This window comes from Aythya fuligula, chromosome 25, assembly GCF_009819795.1.
Source record: "Aythya fuligula isolate bAytFul2 chromosome 25, bAytFul2.pri, whole genome shotgun sequence".
Classification (NCBI taxonomy): Eukaryota; Metazoa; Chordata; class Aves; order Anseriformes; family Anatidae; genus Aythya; species Aythya fuligula.
Genome location: NC_045583.1, coordinates 5,439,795 through 5,453,815, shown reverse-complemented (window position 1 = coordinate 5,453,815; position 14,021 = coordinate 5,439,795). Strand labels below are relative to the sequence as shown.

At 60.5% G+C, this 14,021-nt stretch overlaps 1 protein-coding gene across 1 annotated transcript in view; it reads right to left on the bottom strand.

Moving 5' to 3' along the window:
- The window catches only part of GRM4 (glutamate metabotropic receptor 4), a 44,607-nt gene that overhangs the window by 28,683 nt on the left and 1,903 nt on the right, over positions 1 to 14,021 (bottom strand). Inside the window, exons 2-3 of the mRNA XM_032203259.1 lie at positions 7,468 to 8,229; positions 150 to 366 (exon numbers count right to left, since the gene is read on the bottom strand). Coding sequence (XP_032059150.1) covers positions 150 to 366; positions 7,468 to 7,986 — 736 coding nt within the window. The 5' untranslated portion in view covers positions 7,987 to 8,229. The remainder of the gene's footprint in view (positions 1 to 149; positions 367 to 7,467; positions 8,230 to 14,021) is intronic.

Genomic DNA, 14,021 nt, shown 5'->3' with positions numbered 1-14,021 from the left:
AGCTCAGGTCACAACGCCCGACCAGACACATCCCGCCACCCCACAACAAGCTGCACGTCACCCAGGTGGTGACCCAACTGGTCACCCAATTGCCTTTCCTGCCCCAAAACCCACGTCAAGCCCCCATCACAGGGGGGCAATCTGCTCACCGTCCTCCCTGGACTTCTGGATGAAGGCCTCCACGCCACTCTCCCCATAGCTGCCCTCAGAGGCCAAGGTGGAGACGTAGTTCCACTTGAGGGCTTTGACGATGTCCACCATGGCTTGGGCCTGGTAGGTGTCGGACGGGACGACGCGGGAGAAGAAGTCGTAGCGGCTGTTGTCACTCAGGTCCGGGGCGGTTGATGCATAGCTGATCTGGGGGATCTGGGACGAAGAAAGATCAGAGTCAGGAGAAAAAGGCCATCTGCACCCGGCTGCACTGCCCTCACCTTGCCCGTGCTCCCGAAGTCCCACTTGGGAGGACGCAGGGAGTGGAAATCAAGGAATTGGGAAGCGTCCAGAAGAAACCAGCCCCCGTGTGCCAAAAACAGAGGTGAAGGAATGGTGTGAGGCCTGCTCATGCCCAGATCCTGGGTATGGCCATAGGAAAGCAGAGGCCACAGGATGACAAGGCACCCAGGAGAAGGGACCAGCTCCGTCTGGGACCTGCAGCAGCCAAACCCCGGCTGTGATGCCTGGTTTGGCCCCAGGAGGAGGCAGTGGGGAGGCTGAGGGACCGCTCAGTGACACCCAGCAGGGCCTCCAGCATGGCAGAGGCCCTAGAGAAAGCCTTGTTCCTGCCCTGAACTCCACAGCTACGATATTCTGGCCTCCTGCCCCATGAGGAACCGACAGGAGTGCACCCTGCCAGACCCTGTCCAGCCAAGCCATAAATAAGCCTTTTAAATTAATCAGAGCTCCTGCACCTCGCGCAGTACATTAGAGTGATTTAGCACCGGAGGATCATGCAATGCTTAGCACTTACACAGCACTTTACATCTCCAAAACACACCACAGATGTTAATTTATCTTAAAGATGGAAAAGGTTTATTAAATTATCAAGCCCAGGTTCTCCGCACCAGCCTGAAGTTCCCTACTGAAGATGTACCAAAACCAGAGCCAGCCCATCCATCACCTCCACATCCTACACCCTGTCGGGCACCACACACCTCTGCAATGTGCCTGTGCTTTGGCACAGCACGAGGGCTTGCCAAACCCTGCCCAAAACAGGGACGTGGTTTTGAATTTAGCAGCGATATAATGGCAGGGGCTGGAGCTCAGCCAGCTGCCATGGTGCAACCTGGCCGTGGCTACAGGCACAGCGCAAACAGAGGAGGAAAAGCCCAAAGCAACGCTGACCCCAAACTGCTCCGTGCTGCAGGGCAAGGGGATGCAGAGCAGCACTCCTCAGCTGTGGGGGGCTTTTCCCCCCTCTCCCAGTTTAGGAACAATTCAGCAATCGCAGCTTGCAGGAGAACAAACACAGCTGGAGCCATGGGGAGCTGCAATGAGGCCCCGGGATCCCCCGGGCTCAGCAGGCAGCTGGGTCATGCCAGATGCCTTAAACCAGCTCAGGCTGAGTTTGGCCTCACCAGTTGCCACTCCTGCATTAAGCAGTTAGTTAATTTGCAGCAGCAGAGGGGAGAACCAGGGGGTGTGGAGAGGTTTGGGGTGCGTAGGCATCCTAGTGCAGGTTTGTAAGACCAAGCCACCTCACTAGGAGCCTGAAATACTGGCACCTGCCTTCTAATGATGGTGCTTCCAACCACCACCTCCCTGGTTAGATACCAGGACAGCACCATCCCAATGGTGGGGAGCAGCCCCTGACCCAGATCCCAGCACCCAAGGGTGGGGGCTCACCCCAAAGCTGCCCCCTGGACCTGCCCAGCCCTCCCAGCTGCCCCATCCTACTCCACTCGTGCTCCCAGGCTGTGCTGCAGTTTCTCCTCTGCTTTCCTGTTATTTTCCCCTTTTCCACTCCAGTCCCTCACTCTCTCCATTAAACGTGATACCGGTGTTATAAACCCACGACTCCACCTGAATGCTAAACGGCCCCTGGAAAGGAGCAGCCACCCCTCCACCTACAGCAAAATATGAGATGAAAAAATGGAGAGAAGGAGAACAAGTGGGAGAGGGAAAGGAAGGAATCTTTATCAAGGCACAAATAGGATTATTCTCTGTGACAATCTGCTTTGTGCTCTTTTCCAAGGGGCTGTGATCTGCTCGTTGGGTATCTGTGACCAGGAGCTGGTGCGTGAGGCCCGATTAAAATTCTGCTCAGCAGGCAAGGCACTCGTCTAGCAATCATTCATCCTGGGGAGGGAGCAGGGGGATGCTCTGCTCCTTCTCTCCTTTCCTTTTCCCTGCCAGGCTCGCAGCAGTGCCGGGAGGATGGGCAGGGAGGCTTGGGGTGGAGGCACTGCACGAGGAGGCTGGTGTGCAGCGTGCCCGCGCAATGGGGCCAGGTGGGCGCGCAAAGCAGCGGTGCCATGTGAGACTCGGGGCAGAAATGGTGCCAAGCTGGCTTTCCACAGGCCATCAAACCCAATGAGTTTTTCTCTGTGGTTTTAATAGATCCACACCTCCGCAGCAGGTTGCAGAGGAGGGATGCTTCCCGGATATTCCCCTGGGACACCGTGTCCCATGGAAGTACCATGGAAGTGCCGATGGGCTCCAGCTGAGGCCCAGGGCTGGGATTAACGCCGGGACACAAAGCCTGGTCCAGCCCCTGCAGGGAAGCAGAGCCTAGGCAGTACCTGTTGATCTCCAGGTTATGAACTGGAAGCCGTATTTTAATAAACAAACTGAAAGAGCTTTTCTCCCTCGCTACACTACCTTGGATGGAAGTGAAAATAAAATACCGGTTCCCAAATGACCATTTGATAGATTTCTTCTGCCTTTTTCCCCCTCTGCCTTTTTGATCTCCTGGTTTACAATAGCCTAACTCCCGGCACCAGCTATTTTCTCAGATAAAAGACAAAAGTCCTTTCAGGTCCATGAAAGCAAAATGCAGGCAGGGAATTCAAGGTTCTTAGAAAGAAGGATGCGGGTGGGGGGAGCTGGCAATGCACCTTGGCTGCACATTTGGGCACCGGCACAAGCCCTGAACAAACTCGCAGAGGCACCACGCTGCTCTCAGCTCCTTGCCTGGGTCATTGCCAGACCAGGCTAAATACCACAGTGCTGGTGGGGAAATCAGCAGGATCAGCTCTGCTGCACCCCAGGACTACCTTACCCCATCAAGACCAAGGAGTAACCCTGGGACAGAGGGAAAAACCTCCCTTTTCCTTTATTTTGAACAAAAATAGGGTCAACATCATTCAGAAACACCCCCAGCCTTGAGAAAAGCTCCCCCAGGGTAGGAGAGCAGGCGGAAGCCGTGGTTAGGGGTACAGTCCTGCCCCCCAAGCCCCTGGGTCAGATTTGCCCTCGGTGCACCAGTGTGGTCAACCTCAAACTCTCCCCCGACGCCTCCACCGCAAAAGCACCTGGGCTCAAAACCCATTTCATCAGCACCGGCTGACGATAGCGCAGCGTTTTGTCTAACAGCAGCATTTTGTCTAACAGCAGAGGATCACAATCTGCTCCAGATTGGAAAGCTTCAGACAAAGGCAGCAACTTGAGCACGGCCCCCAGCCGGGGTTTGCAGGGATGCAGAGCTCCGACCCCACTGCTCCTTGCACCAGTGCCCCTGCACCACAGACGGGGTCAGGAGCAGCTAATTCCCTAACCATAATTATTAATTTCATGCGTATCTTATGCCAACCTCTGGTTCACCGACAAGATGGAATTGATTTAATTAGAATTTCCATCATTGAGCCATTTGGACAGCGGCTTTTAATTAGGGAGAGCACAAAGCACCGCAGGGGCTGGGGGAACGAGGGGGCTGTGCGGAGCCAGCTCAGACCTTGTCACTGTTGGTTTCCCCAGCTGAAAACAGGGGCCAGGGCAGGCAAATCACTCCAGCATCCCAAACAGCACCCTGTCATGGAGCTGATAACAAATTCCTCCAGTTCCAGCCCCAGCTGCTCCGGGGTGACATGCGACAGCCACGCTTGAGGGGGGACAGCTTGGGGCAGGGAGCGAGAAGCTCCCCGTCTTGCCCACCCCTTTGCCACAACCTGATAAACCGAGCCAGCTGCTTGGCTGCATCCTATTTTTTTCCCAAAAAAACAAGCTCCCAACCTAGCCAAGAGCAAAGCTCAGGGTGCAGGGAGCTGCGGTTGCTGCCCTTCATTGGGCTCCTCACTGGCCCTGCCGCCCTCCTCCTCCTCCTCGCCCAGCGGTGCCGGGGGAGCTGCCATGGCCAGGGCAGCCCGGGGGAGCCGGGGAGGCTGCAATTCGTTTTAATAAACCCAGAGCAGAACGAGGAAATGAACTGGCAGCAACAGAGCGGGTGATTAATCAGAGCGTCCCCCAGCCGATTTCCACCTCCCCGTCTTCATGAAGGTTATTTACCCGCTAAGCAGCGCCGCGTGGTGCGCAGGGCAACGCTCACTCCGCCACCTCCCTTCCACCACTCCAGGGCTCGGCGCTGGGGGCCGGATCCTGCTCCGCACCCCCGGCCAGCAAAACCCCCTGTGCGTGCAGGCACACGGGCACGCACGGCTCCCGCTGCATGCGACGGGCCAGCGTCCTCCATTAGGTGGATTAATCATGCTGTACAACACCCTGGTGCTAAAAGGAGCTCGACAACTCGCTGCAGAGAAGGAAACGAGCGCCTCTAAGTGTCGGGTGTGTGCCCAGCGCCTCCGCTCACCCGGGATGCTCCTCGCCCCAGCGGAGCGCACGGGTGCTCCTTGTGCCCCAGCTCGCTCAGGACGGGATTGAAAAGCACAGCCCGGGCCCTGATGCAGCTTTTGGGGAGCCGCATTTGCAGGGGACGGACCTGGGTTCTTTTACACCATCGTCGCGGTGGTCATTCAGGAGAAAGTGGGTAGTGCTGAGGCTGGAGAGCCAGCAGACAGGGGTGGGAAGGAGCTGGAGCGTGCCAGAAAGCTCTGGCAGTGACGACAGACAGATGCTATCGCAAGGAGGCGAGAGCAGGGATTTGAGGGGAGGTTTTTCTGCATGCAGAGCTGCGAGGAGTGATGAAACCAGCTTGGACAGAGGATGCCGCATCTGCAAGTTGTTCCGCTGATGTACAGCTTTAATTAGGCAATGGCAGCTAACGAAGGACACGTTATTTATTTATGTAGCATGGGAGCGACGAAACCCCTGCCAGGGATGCGCCGAGCCCTCCCTGCCAATGGGTTTGGGCTGGCGGGGAGGGGATGGAGCAGAGCGGGGCGCACGGGAAGGGAGCACAGCACGGGGCGAGGAGAGCACAGCACCCCCAGGCAGGGGCCAGCTGGAGGAGGGCAGGGGCTGCTGAGACCCCAACCCACCCAGGGCTCTGCAGCACCACTGCCACAACCCTCCCAGCAGGGCAAGGGGAGCCTGAACCACAGCACGAAGCAGACACAGCGTGGGTGCAGGTGTGCACAGAGATCCTGGGGCAGGCAGAGGGGGAACTGCTCAGCCCCCAGACCCACGAGCCTCATCCTGCACCCAGGGGCACCCCCAATGCTTCCTCCGTGCCCTCATCTCAGCTGTACCCTGCACACAGGGTGCCCCAGCACTTTGCAGTCCCGGGGCTGATGCAGGAGCCAAATCTCTGGCTCCAGCCCAGGAGCGAGCATCGTCCCTCGAGGGGACAGGAAAAGGCAAAACTGTGAGCGCAGCCGTGCCCAGGGAGGCAAACACTTTGCTGAACCTCTGAGCGGAGCTGCCCGCGCTTAAAGGTCAGCGGCAGCATGAAATGGAAGTTGCCTGATTTTCATTTTAAGCATGTCCGTGCCATAAACCCACTATTTGAATAACAAAGAGCGACGGCGGGCAGGCAGCGCGGGGCAGGGCTGGACCTGACATCCCGCGGGAGCGATGTCCCCGTGCTGGGGCCACCAGCGCCTGGCAGGGAGGTGGGGACAGCGAGTCCCAGGGCTCCCAGTTGAGCTGAGGGCCAGGTCCCCACGCTGGGGACACCGAGGCTTGAGACATGTCCCCACTGGGCCACCACCAGTGCCAGGGTGCATCGGGGCTCGGCAACATCCCCCTGCATGGTCACGGATGCTTTGTCCAAGCAGCAAAATTGGAGGAGAAAGGGAAAAAAAATAGCCCAGCCCACCCCCAAAACAGCTCCCCCCGCTCCTCCAGCTGTCACTCTCCTGCCTCCTTCCTCACTGCCTCCCTCCCTGAAGTGAGCATTCAATCTTTTTTTGTCTCGGCAAATAGCTTTTAAGTTCCTCCCGCTCTCTCTAATTTATATTATTTTAATTATTGAATAGCCCTCTCGCTCGTCGCCTGGAACATTAACACGTTTTTTTTTTTTAAAAGGGACCCAGAAAAATCAAACTCCATCAGTGATCTGTTTTTCAGTCTCTGCTAACAGCCTCCAGCCCTCCCAGGAGGGCGCAGCGCTCCGCACGCCGGGCGGGCAGGAGGGAGGATGAGGAGGGGGAACGGGAGGAAGGCAGCCAGCCCCCGAGGAAGGGAGGGGGAGGCAGCGTGCGTAGCGCCAGCTCGGGGCTTCCACCGCTGCCGGGCGCGCAGCCTGTTTGCATTTCTCTCTGCCTTTTGCTGCTGAGGGGGCTCTTGTTCAAACATTCGCTCTAGCCCCAGGACATTGCTGCGGATAAATAAATGCACAGCGAGAGGGATGTAATTATAAACTCCTCGGTTTTCCTGCAGCTGGAGCGGAGGAGAGCGATGGGAGAGCCAGCCCGCAGCCAGCACCACGGCCACAGGCACCCCGCTCCCCTCCGCACACCCAGGGCCAGGGGCAAAGCCAGCGGTGTCCCCAGTTTGTCCCTGGGCACAGAGCGGTCGCCACCGTCCCCTCCTGGCACCCTGCAGCTGCCAGCAATAAATGCAGCTCCCATCCCAGCAATAAATGCAGCTCCCCAGCAATTTGGCTATGGTGTCACCTTACCTCTGGTCCCCTCAGGTGACACCCCAGGAGAGGGCCAGGGAGCTCCGCAGGGAGGCTGAGCCCTCTCCATCCCTGGGGGGTTCTCAGCATCCACTGGGACCAAGCCCTGAGCAGCCCGGGCTGAACCCAGCAGGGTGCAGGCAGCTGGGATGGAGCCCCCCGGGTCCCTTCCAGCTCTGTGGTCTCATCCTGCACCCTGTCCAGAGCTGACTGCCCGTCCGTGCCCCCACAAGGCTCCCAGCAAGAATGCCAGGAGCGTCAGCATCCCACCTGGCCACGAAGCCGGGGGAGAAGACAAAGCCTGCTGCTGCAGCATCGTCACCAGAGGGGGACGGAGGAGGGGATCCCTGGGGACCTGGGGGAGGCAGGAAAATGCTTTTAAAGACACTCGCGCTCCTGCCTGCCCCCAGCTGTGGAGGAAGAGGTAAGCATGCAAAAACCTGGCGAAACCACCGCGTTTTTTCATGGGTTCAGCCCTGGTGGAGGTGTCCAGGGAGCCTCGGGGGGAGCTGTACCTTGAAGAGCCGCAGGATGTTGGCCACCATGATGGAGACGGAGCTGCCCGAGGCGCCGATGACGCCGACCACCCGCTCGGGCTTGGTGATGATGGGGGGGCCGCCGTTGACGCAGCGCACCTCGGTGCTGTCCTTCTCGATGAGGGCTTGCACGAAGGTCAGCGACTGCTCCAGAGCGTGCGTGTCCCGCGAGCACGTGTCCAGGATGCGGGCGCCCAGGGTGATGTTGGGGAGCAGGTCGGGGTCGTTGTTGATGCGGTCCAGGGCGAAGAGCATGGCCTCCAGGCGGTGGATGCCCTTCTCCTTCTTCAGCTCCCCACAGGCTTTGCCCTCCGCACCCCGGCCGTGCACGGGGAAGAGCCCCCCGAGCGTGATGTCCCCGTCGATGCGGATGGAGTTCATGTGCGGGTAGCCCTGGCCTTTGGGCTTGGCGGCACCCCCGGGCGCCCAGCCCCAGCTCCAGGCACTCAGGAGGAGGCAGAAGGAGAGACGCTCCATGCAAAAACGACCCCCGCTCATCGCCGAAGCCGTGCTGGGGCAGAGCGCGCGGCCCGAATCCCGGCGGCGGTCAGGCGGCGAGGCGGGCACGGCTGGGTGGCATGGCTCCGGCGGCTCCGTCAGCGGCTCCCATGGGTGCCGGCAGCCCCCAGGGTGCGGCGAGCAGCCGGGCTGCAGGTGGGTGCCAGGACCGGCATCGCTACGCCGGGGAGGAGAGGCAGCAGGGGTGGCCCAAGCAGAGGTTCGGGTCCTTCTTGCAGAGCCCTTGGGAGGGAGAAGGGGGAGCAGGAGGAGAGAAAGAGGGGGGAAATTAAACAGGAGCATGGAGAAGATGTCAGCCATTCCAAGGTTTCAGCAGGGAGCCCGGAAGAAAAGGTTTGGGATTTGCTGGATTTGTGAGTCACGCCAGCTGCTTTGACTCAGCCCCAACAGCGCATCCGGCGCAGGGCCCCTGCCGCGCTCAGCCCCAGCAGCAGGGCCAGCTTGGCACGGGTTGGAGGGGAGCCCCGGGACCCGTCCCATCCCAAACCCCCTTTGGGGAGCTATCAGGGTGGGGCAGACCCCAGGGCAGTGCTCAGAGAGGGCCAAACCCCAATGCACACACAGCCCTGGTCCCAGCCACCCTAGAGCATCCCTCCTGCCCCAGGGTCACAGCCAGGCACGGGAACCAAGCAGCCCCCTGAAAGCTACGCTGCATGGAGACCCTGAGCTGATCCGGGGGGGGAATTTTCTCTTTAGTGACCCTCCTTCCCTGAGCACCCCCTGCTGCACCCCAGGTACCACAGCCCCCTCGTGTCCCCATTGATGGCCCCAGCCACAAGTGAGCTGCTGCCGTTAGCAGCCCGCCTGCATCCCCTGCACAACCGGGGTCAAGACTGGGGATACCAAACAAGCACGATCCGAGGGATGGGGCAGCCAGGGGCTGATTCCCAAATTTCTCCTCCATTCTCTGCCATGAGGCCATTGCCACCGCCTGCCTGCATGCCCCGAGCACCGCGCTGCCAGCCACGCAGGCACAGAGCCGAGCTGGGTGTTAAGCAAAATCAGACCCAGCCAGGTACCGAAGAAACCAGGAATTATGTATCCAAAATGCACCCCTAAGCACCGCGGCTCGCACCGCTCTCCATTCGGGCTGCTGAGCTCTGCATCGGCCACTGCTTTTTTGCGAGCATCAGGTATCGACAGCCTCCAGCGGGGAATATCGACAGCACCCGCCCAAGCTGCGGGGAGAGTTTGGCTTTCTGCCTTCCCCCGGGCAGGAGAGCCGAGGCTCAGCGCAAATTAAAAGCAGCCGGGATGGGCAGAGGAGAGCGGCTGCGTGCGAAGGTGCTTGGCCCCGAGCTGGTGCCCCTGGGGGGGGATGGAGGGAGCCAAGGGCAAATGGGGAAGCTGGTGGTGAAGGCATGGGGAATGGTGCCTGAGCGATGCCCCCAGGTTGTGCCTCATGTGGCAATTAACAAGCAGCTCTGCCTTTTAGCATTTCCAATCCACTGGAGCCCAGGGTGCCCCAGCCCACCACGCCACGATGCCCCTCAGCTGGGCACAGGGTGCTGCGATCCCGGCTCAGGGAGCCCGGGGCTTGCTGCAGGATCCAGCTCCTGCGCCTTGGAGGCACAAAGGTGACCTGGACGCGTGCTGGATCCCCGATCCTGCTCCCAGATGGCTCAGCACGATCCCACCAGCACAGCGGTACCACGGACAATTCCTCAGGCTGGGGAGCGGGTGATGGTTCAGACCCGCCCCAGGCTCCTTGGAGATATTTTTTTGGTGACAGCACCTTTTGTCAGGCTGTGCGCACACCCACACCTGCATTCCTTTGCCCCCCAGCCCTGGATGTGCCCCTGGCCCAACAGCGCAGCCCCTGCCTCAGTTTCCCCTCCCTTGCAGCCTGGCTGCTGCCTCCAAGCTGCGAGGATGCTGCGAGGGCAGCGCATGATTAATGCAAGGCACCGAAAAGCAGAGGAGAGCGAAGCCGGCAAATGCATTCCCCAAGCAGGACAGGCTGGAACAGCGAGACCCGAGAAGCAGCCTCAATTCCTCTCAGCTTGAGCACCGAGCCCAGCAGCCGAGCCTGCGCCCGCCTGGCCGGATCCTCAGCCAGCCCCATGGGGGGGCTGCTGCTGGAGCCAGGCCCCTTTACACCCGTGGAGGAGCCGCTCGGAGCTCCTCACCCCAGCTGGGAGGGCCTTTGCCTCAACTCACCTCCATAAATTATGCACATCCCTGCCCGTCGGAGCCACTTGAAGGCCCATCTCCAAAGCGTTTCTGACAGCCGGGGCTTTTAAGCAAGGCGAATTACCCGGTGCCGAGCTCTTTGTTTCCAAAGGCAGCAGGCAGGGAGTGCTGCGGCACGAAAGCCGCCCCACCGCCGCCTGCAAAGCCATCTCCCACCAGGACAGCCCCACGAGCACATCCCTGCAGGAACTGGGGTCAAGGAGAGGGACCCTGGCCCTGTGGGGACAGTGCCACCTCCCCCAGGGCTTTGCAAGCACCGTCCCGTGCATCGGCACCGGGAGCGGGGCAGGGGAAAGCGGCTCCTGCTGCACCCTGGAAGCGGGTCGGGTTCTGCTACGAAGATGCAGGGGATGGGGACAGCCAAGGGTGGTTTTAATGCCGCAGCCCCCCCGTGCAGCCCCGTGCTGGGGCAGGCTGCAACCAGGTCATTTCTTCCACCCTCGCCCCAGGAACCAGGTTTCTGCCCACCGGGGGCCGGCGCGATGGAGCTCCACGTGGCACGCGCCGAGGAAAAGCCTCCTCGCCCCAGCCCGCAGCGGATCCCCCAGAGCCCACAGCCTCTTCCTTTCTTCTTTTAAGCTTTTTCCTCTCTGTTCTCTCCCCTTTGTGCCTCCTTTGATCATATAATCTGAACGAACTGAAGGTAAAAATATCATGGCAGGCAAGAAAAAAGCACAAATAATGGGGAGGGGAGGGGAGAGCTGGTTTGAATCCCTCGCCGAGCCATTAGGGAGATGCAGCCTGAATTACCCTACAAGCCTATGCTGTGTGCAGCCCAAGCAGTCTTCAGAAGGGGCAGGAGAGCCCCTTCCCCACCACTCCTCCCCGTGGCCCCACACAGCAGCTCCCCCACACAGCCCCATTCCCGGTCCCAACCCACACCAGGAACGCACCCAGCCCAGGGCAGTGCTGATGGGCATGGGACCAGTGATGGGTGAGTGATGGGCTCCTGGCAAGAAGGAGGGTGAGCTGCATCCCCAGGGGGTCTTCCCCTCATCCCTGTAAGGCCAGATCCCTGGAGGGAGACGTGCACCAGCACCAAGCTCTCCATGGAGCGGGGAGCACCCCGTGCGCACGCTGTGAGCAGCAAGGTGAGGGAGCCCAGCTCCTGCTCCTGCCTGCACAGAGCCTGCACGGCAGCACTCACCGTGGGGGAACAAAACCACGCACATTTGCAAGCAGCGGGGTGCAGGTATGCATCCCAAACAGACCGAGCTTGGTATTATCAGAGCGCCAAAGGAAGGAGCAAAGCTGCTGCCTCCCGCCTCCAACAAGTGCTTTGTTGGAGAGCAGTGAACCTCTCTCACCCTCATCCTGGCCCTGCAGTGGTCAGATCCGAGCTCTGGCAAGAGGTGCAAGGACTGATCCAAGCGAGCATATTTCCAGACCTGGCAGGAAATCCCAGGGATTATTGCCCTGCCTGAGTCAGACAAATCCAACAAGCATCAGGAGCTGCAGAAGCAGGCGCTGGGACTGCAGCCACATCTCGCTGAGCCCCAAACCACGGCAGGACAGGGAGAGCCATGGAGAAAGCGCTTGGCACCTGCCCTGTGGGTCCCCACCACCCTTGGGCCACACAGGAAATCCCACATGGTGGCATCCTGCTCCCCTCTAGCGGTGTCTGTGCCACTGAGCCACCGGCCAGCCCTGTGGCATCGCCATCCTCACCACCAATGCCCACACCACGGGCTCGGCTGGCTGGGAGAAATCCCAGGCTGATTGAAACCCCCCGGATCCATCCTGGTGCAGCCTTCCCTGGCCACGAGCGGGCTTCTCTTCTCACAGCTCCTTCCCGCAGCTCCTCCTGTGCTTCTTCAGGAGCTCAGTGCTGGCCAGGGCTGCAGTGAGGCACAGCTCGGGCTCGCTGTGTCCTGCAGAGCCCTGAGATGTCCACGGGAGCTGGGACGCAGCTGCAGTGCTGGGGTGCTGCTGGACACACAGCTCCGCATCCAGACAGAGCGACCTTACCCAGGGCTCTGCTCCTCCCAGGACCAAGGCTGGTGTGTCTCCGGGTGATGTGCTGCATCCTCCTTGCACGCATCACAGGGAATTTTGGCAAAATTTCCCTTCCCCAGCCTGGCACTGCCACAGCTCCAGGGACAAACAGACCAGGAAGGACCCCGCATTGCTCCCAGGAGAGCAGCCTTGGAGGCAGAAGCCCAGCCCAGGATGCTGCGCCCATCGCGGCTGCAGGGCTCGGAGGGAGCCCCCTGGGCAGGTCGGAACCAGGGGCTCCTCACCTCTGCTGGAGCCCCCAGTCCCCCCGGGAGCAAAAGTAGCTGGCTCAACACAAGGATTTTGCAGCGAGGAAAAAGCTCCTTCAAAGGGCAAAGAAACAAATAAGGAGAGAAAGAAACGGCTGATTTCTCGCCACCGCCTGGCTCCCTGCAGGACTCCCAGTGAAAACCCAGTTATTTCACTGCCATTAGCTCCACGGAGCCCCGGCTGCTGCAGGCGAGCAAGTTCACATCTCACGTGCCACCAGGCCAAGTGCCGGCTAAGCACTAATCACCGCGGCTCCATCGCTGCCAGCAGTGGCAAAGCCAAGAGGCCAGAAATTCGGCTCCCAGGCAGGGCTGGCAGGAGCTGGGGGCTCAGCACAGGGCACCGCCGCACCCCGCGCCCACCTCTCCGAGCAGACCCCGTTCCCGACACCCACCGGGCTGCCCCCAGCGCCCACCGCACGCCCCGGCCCCGCGGAGATGTCCCTGCCCGCACCCCGCACGTGCTGCCACCAGCTCCTCTTGGAAAATCAAGGCCATTTCTTTGCCCACCTGCTCATCCTTCGGCAGGCAGGGACAGCCAGCGCGCGGCACAATACCCCCGTTAGTGCACGCGAGCTCTTCCTCACTCGCAAGCTATTGCGGGGAGCTTCGCTTTGGCTCCTGCTTTTTTTTGGCTGCAGAGGCTACGTGAAGCACAGCAGAATTCAGACGTGGCAAGGGAGGGGAGGCCAGGTTAAGTTCTCCCTCAACAGGCAAAACCTTCAGTATTCAGGTCGAGTTCCCCAGCATCCGGGCAGAGGAAAAGCAAGGCCACGGCTCAGCAGGCAGCGGAGAGCACAGACCCCGGATTTTAACATCAAAACACACCCAGCGCGCCCGGGGACGCAGCCCCCTTCGGCAACCACCCGATGGCTGCACGGACCGATATTGCAACGCTTGCACAACCCCAGCTCTACCTCTCTGCAACGAGTTCCTGCAAACGCTGGGATCTGCTGCCACACTCGGGTGTTTTGCAGAAAAGCCGCTGCTCCCCGTGGCTCCCGCACGCACCACGAAGCGCTCGCAGCCCCACGGCCATGGGGACCCCAAAGCCAGCCCCACGCCGGGTGCCACCACCTCCACACTGCCCCAGAGCCGGGCCCGGGGGCTGCTGCAGTCCGAGGAAAAAGGCTCCCACTGGGCGCAGATCACTCGGGGAATATTTATCGTGCTATATATACATATCCTTAACTGCAGGCAAGCTCTCTCCTTCCCCCTCCCTCCCCTTTTGCAAAGCAGGCCACGGCTAATCCCTCAGTTTGAAGGATGGGCTCACACGGCGAGGGGAAGGCGAGGAGGATTCGGCCACCGAGGAAGCGTCGAGGGCAGCGTCTCACCTGGCGAGAGGCGGCGGGGAGGCAGCGCGGGGCTCCTGGCGCAGCCCCACAAACAGCTCCGGCAGGGCGAGGGGAGGCGGCGGTGGGAGGAAGGAACTGGTGCTCATCCCCGCTCCCGCCACATGCAGCCAAATCCCACAATTAATTTTTGATCACCTTCTGCAAACTGGGACGGCGCTGGCTTGGAAGGGGAGCGCAGGCTGAGTGCCGGTGCCCGCAG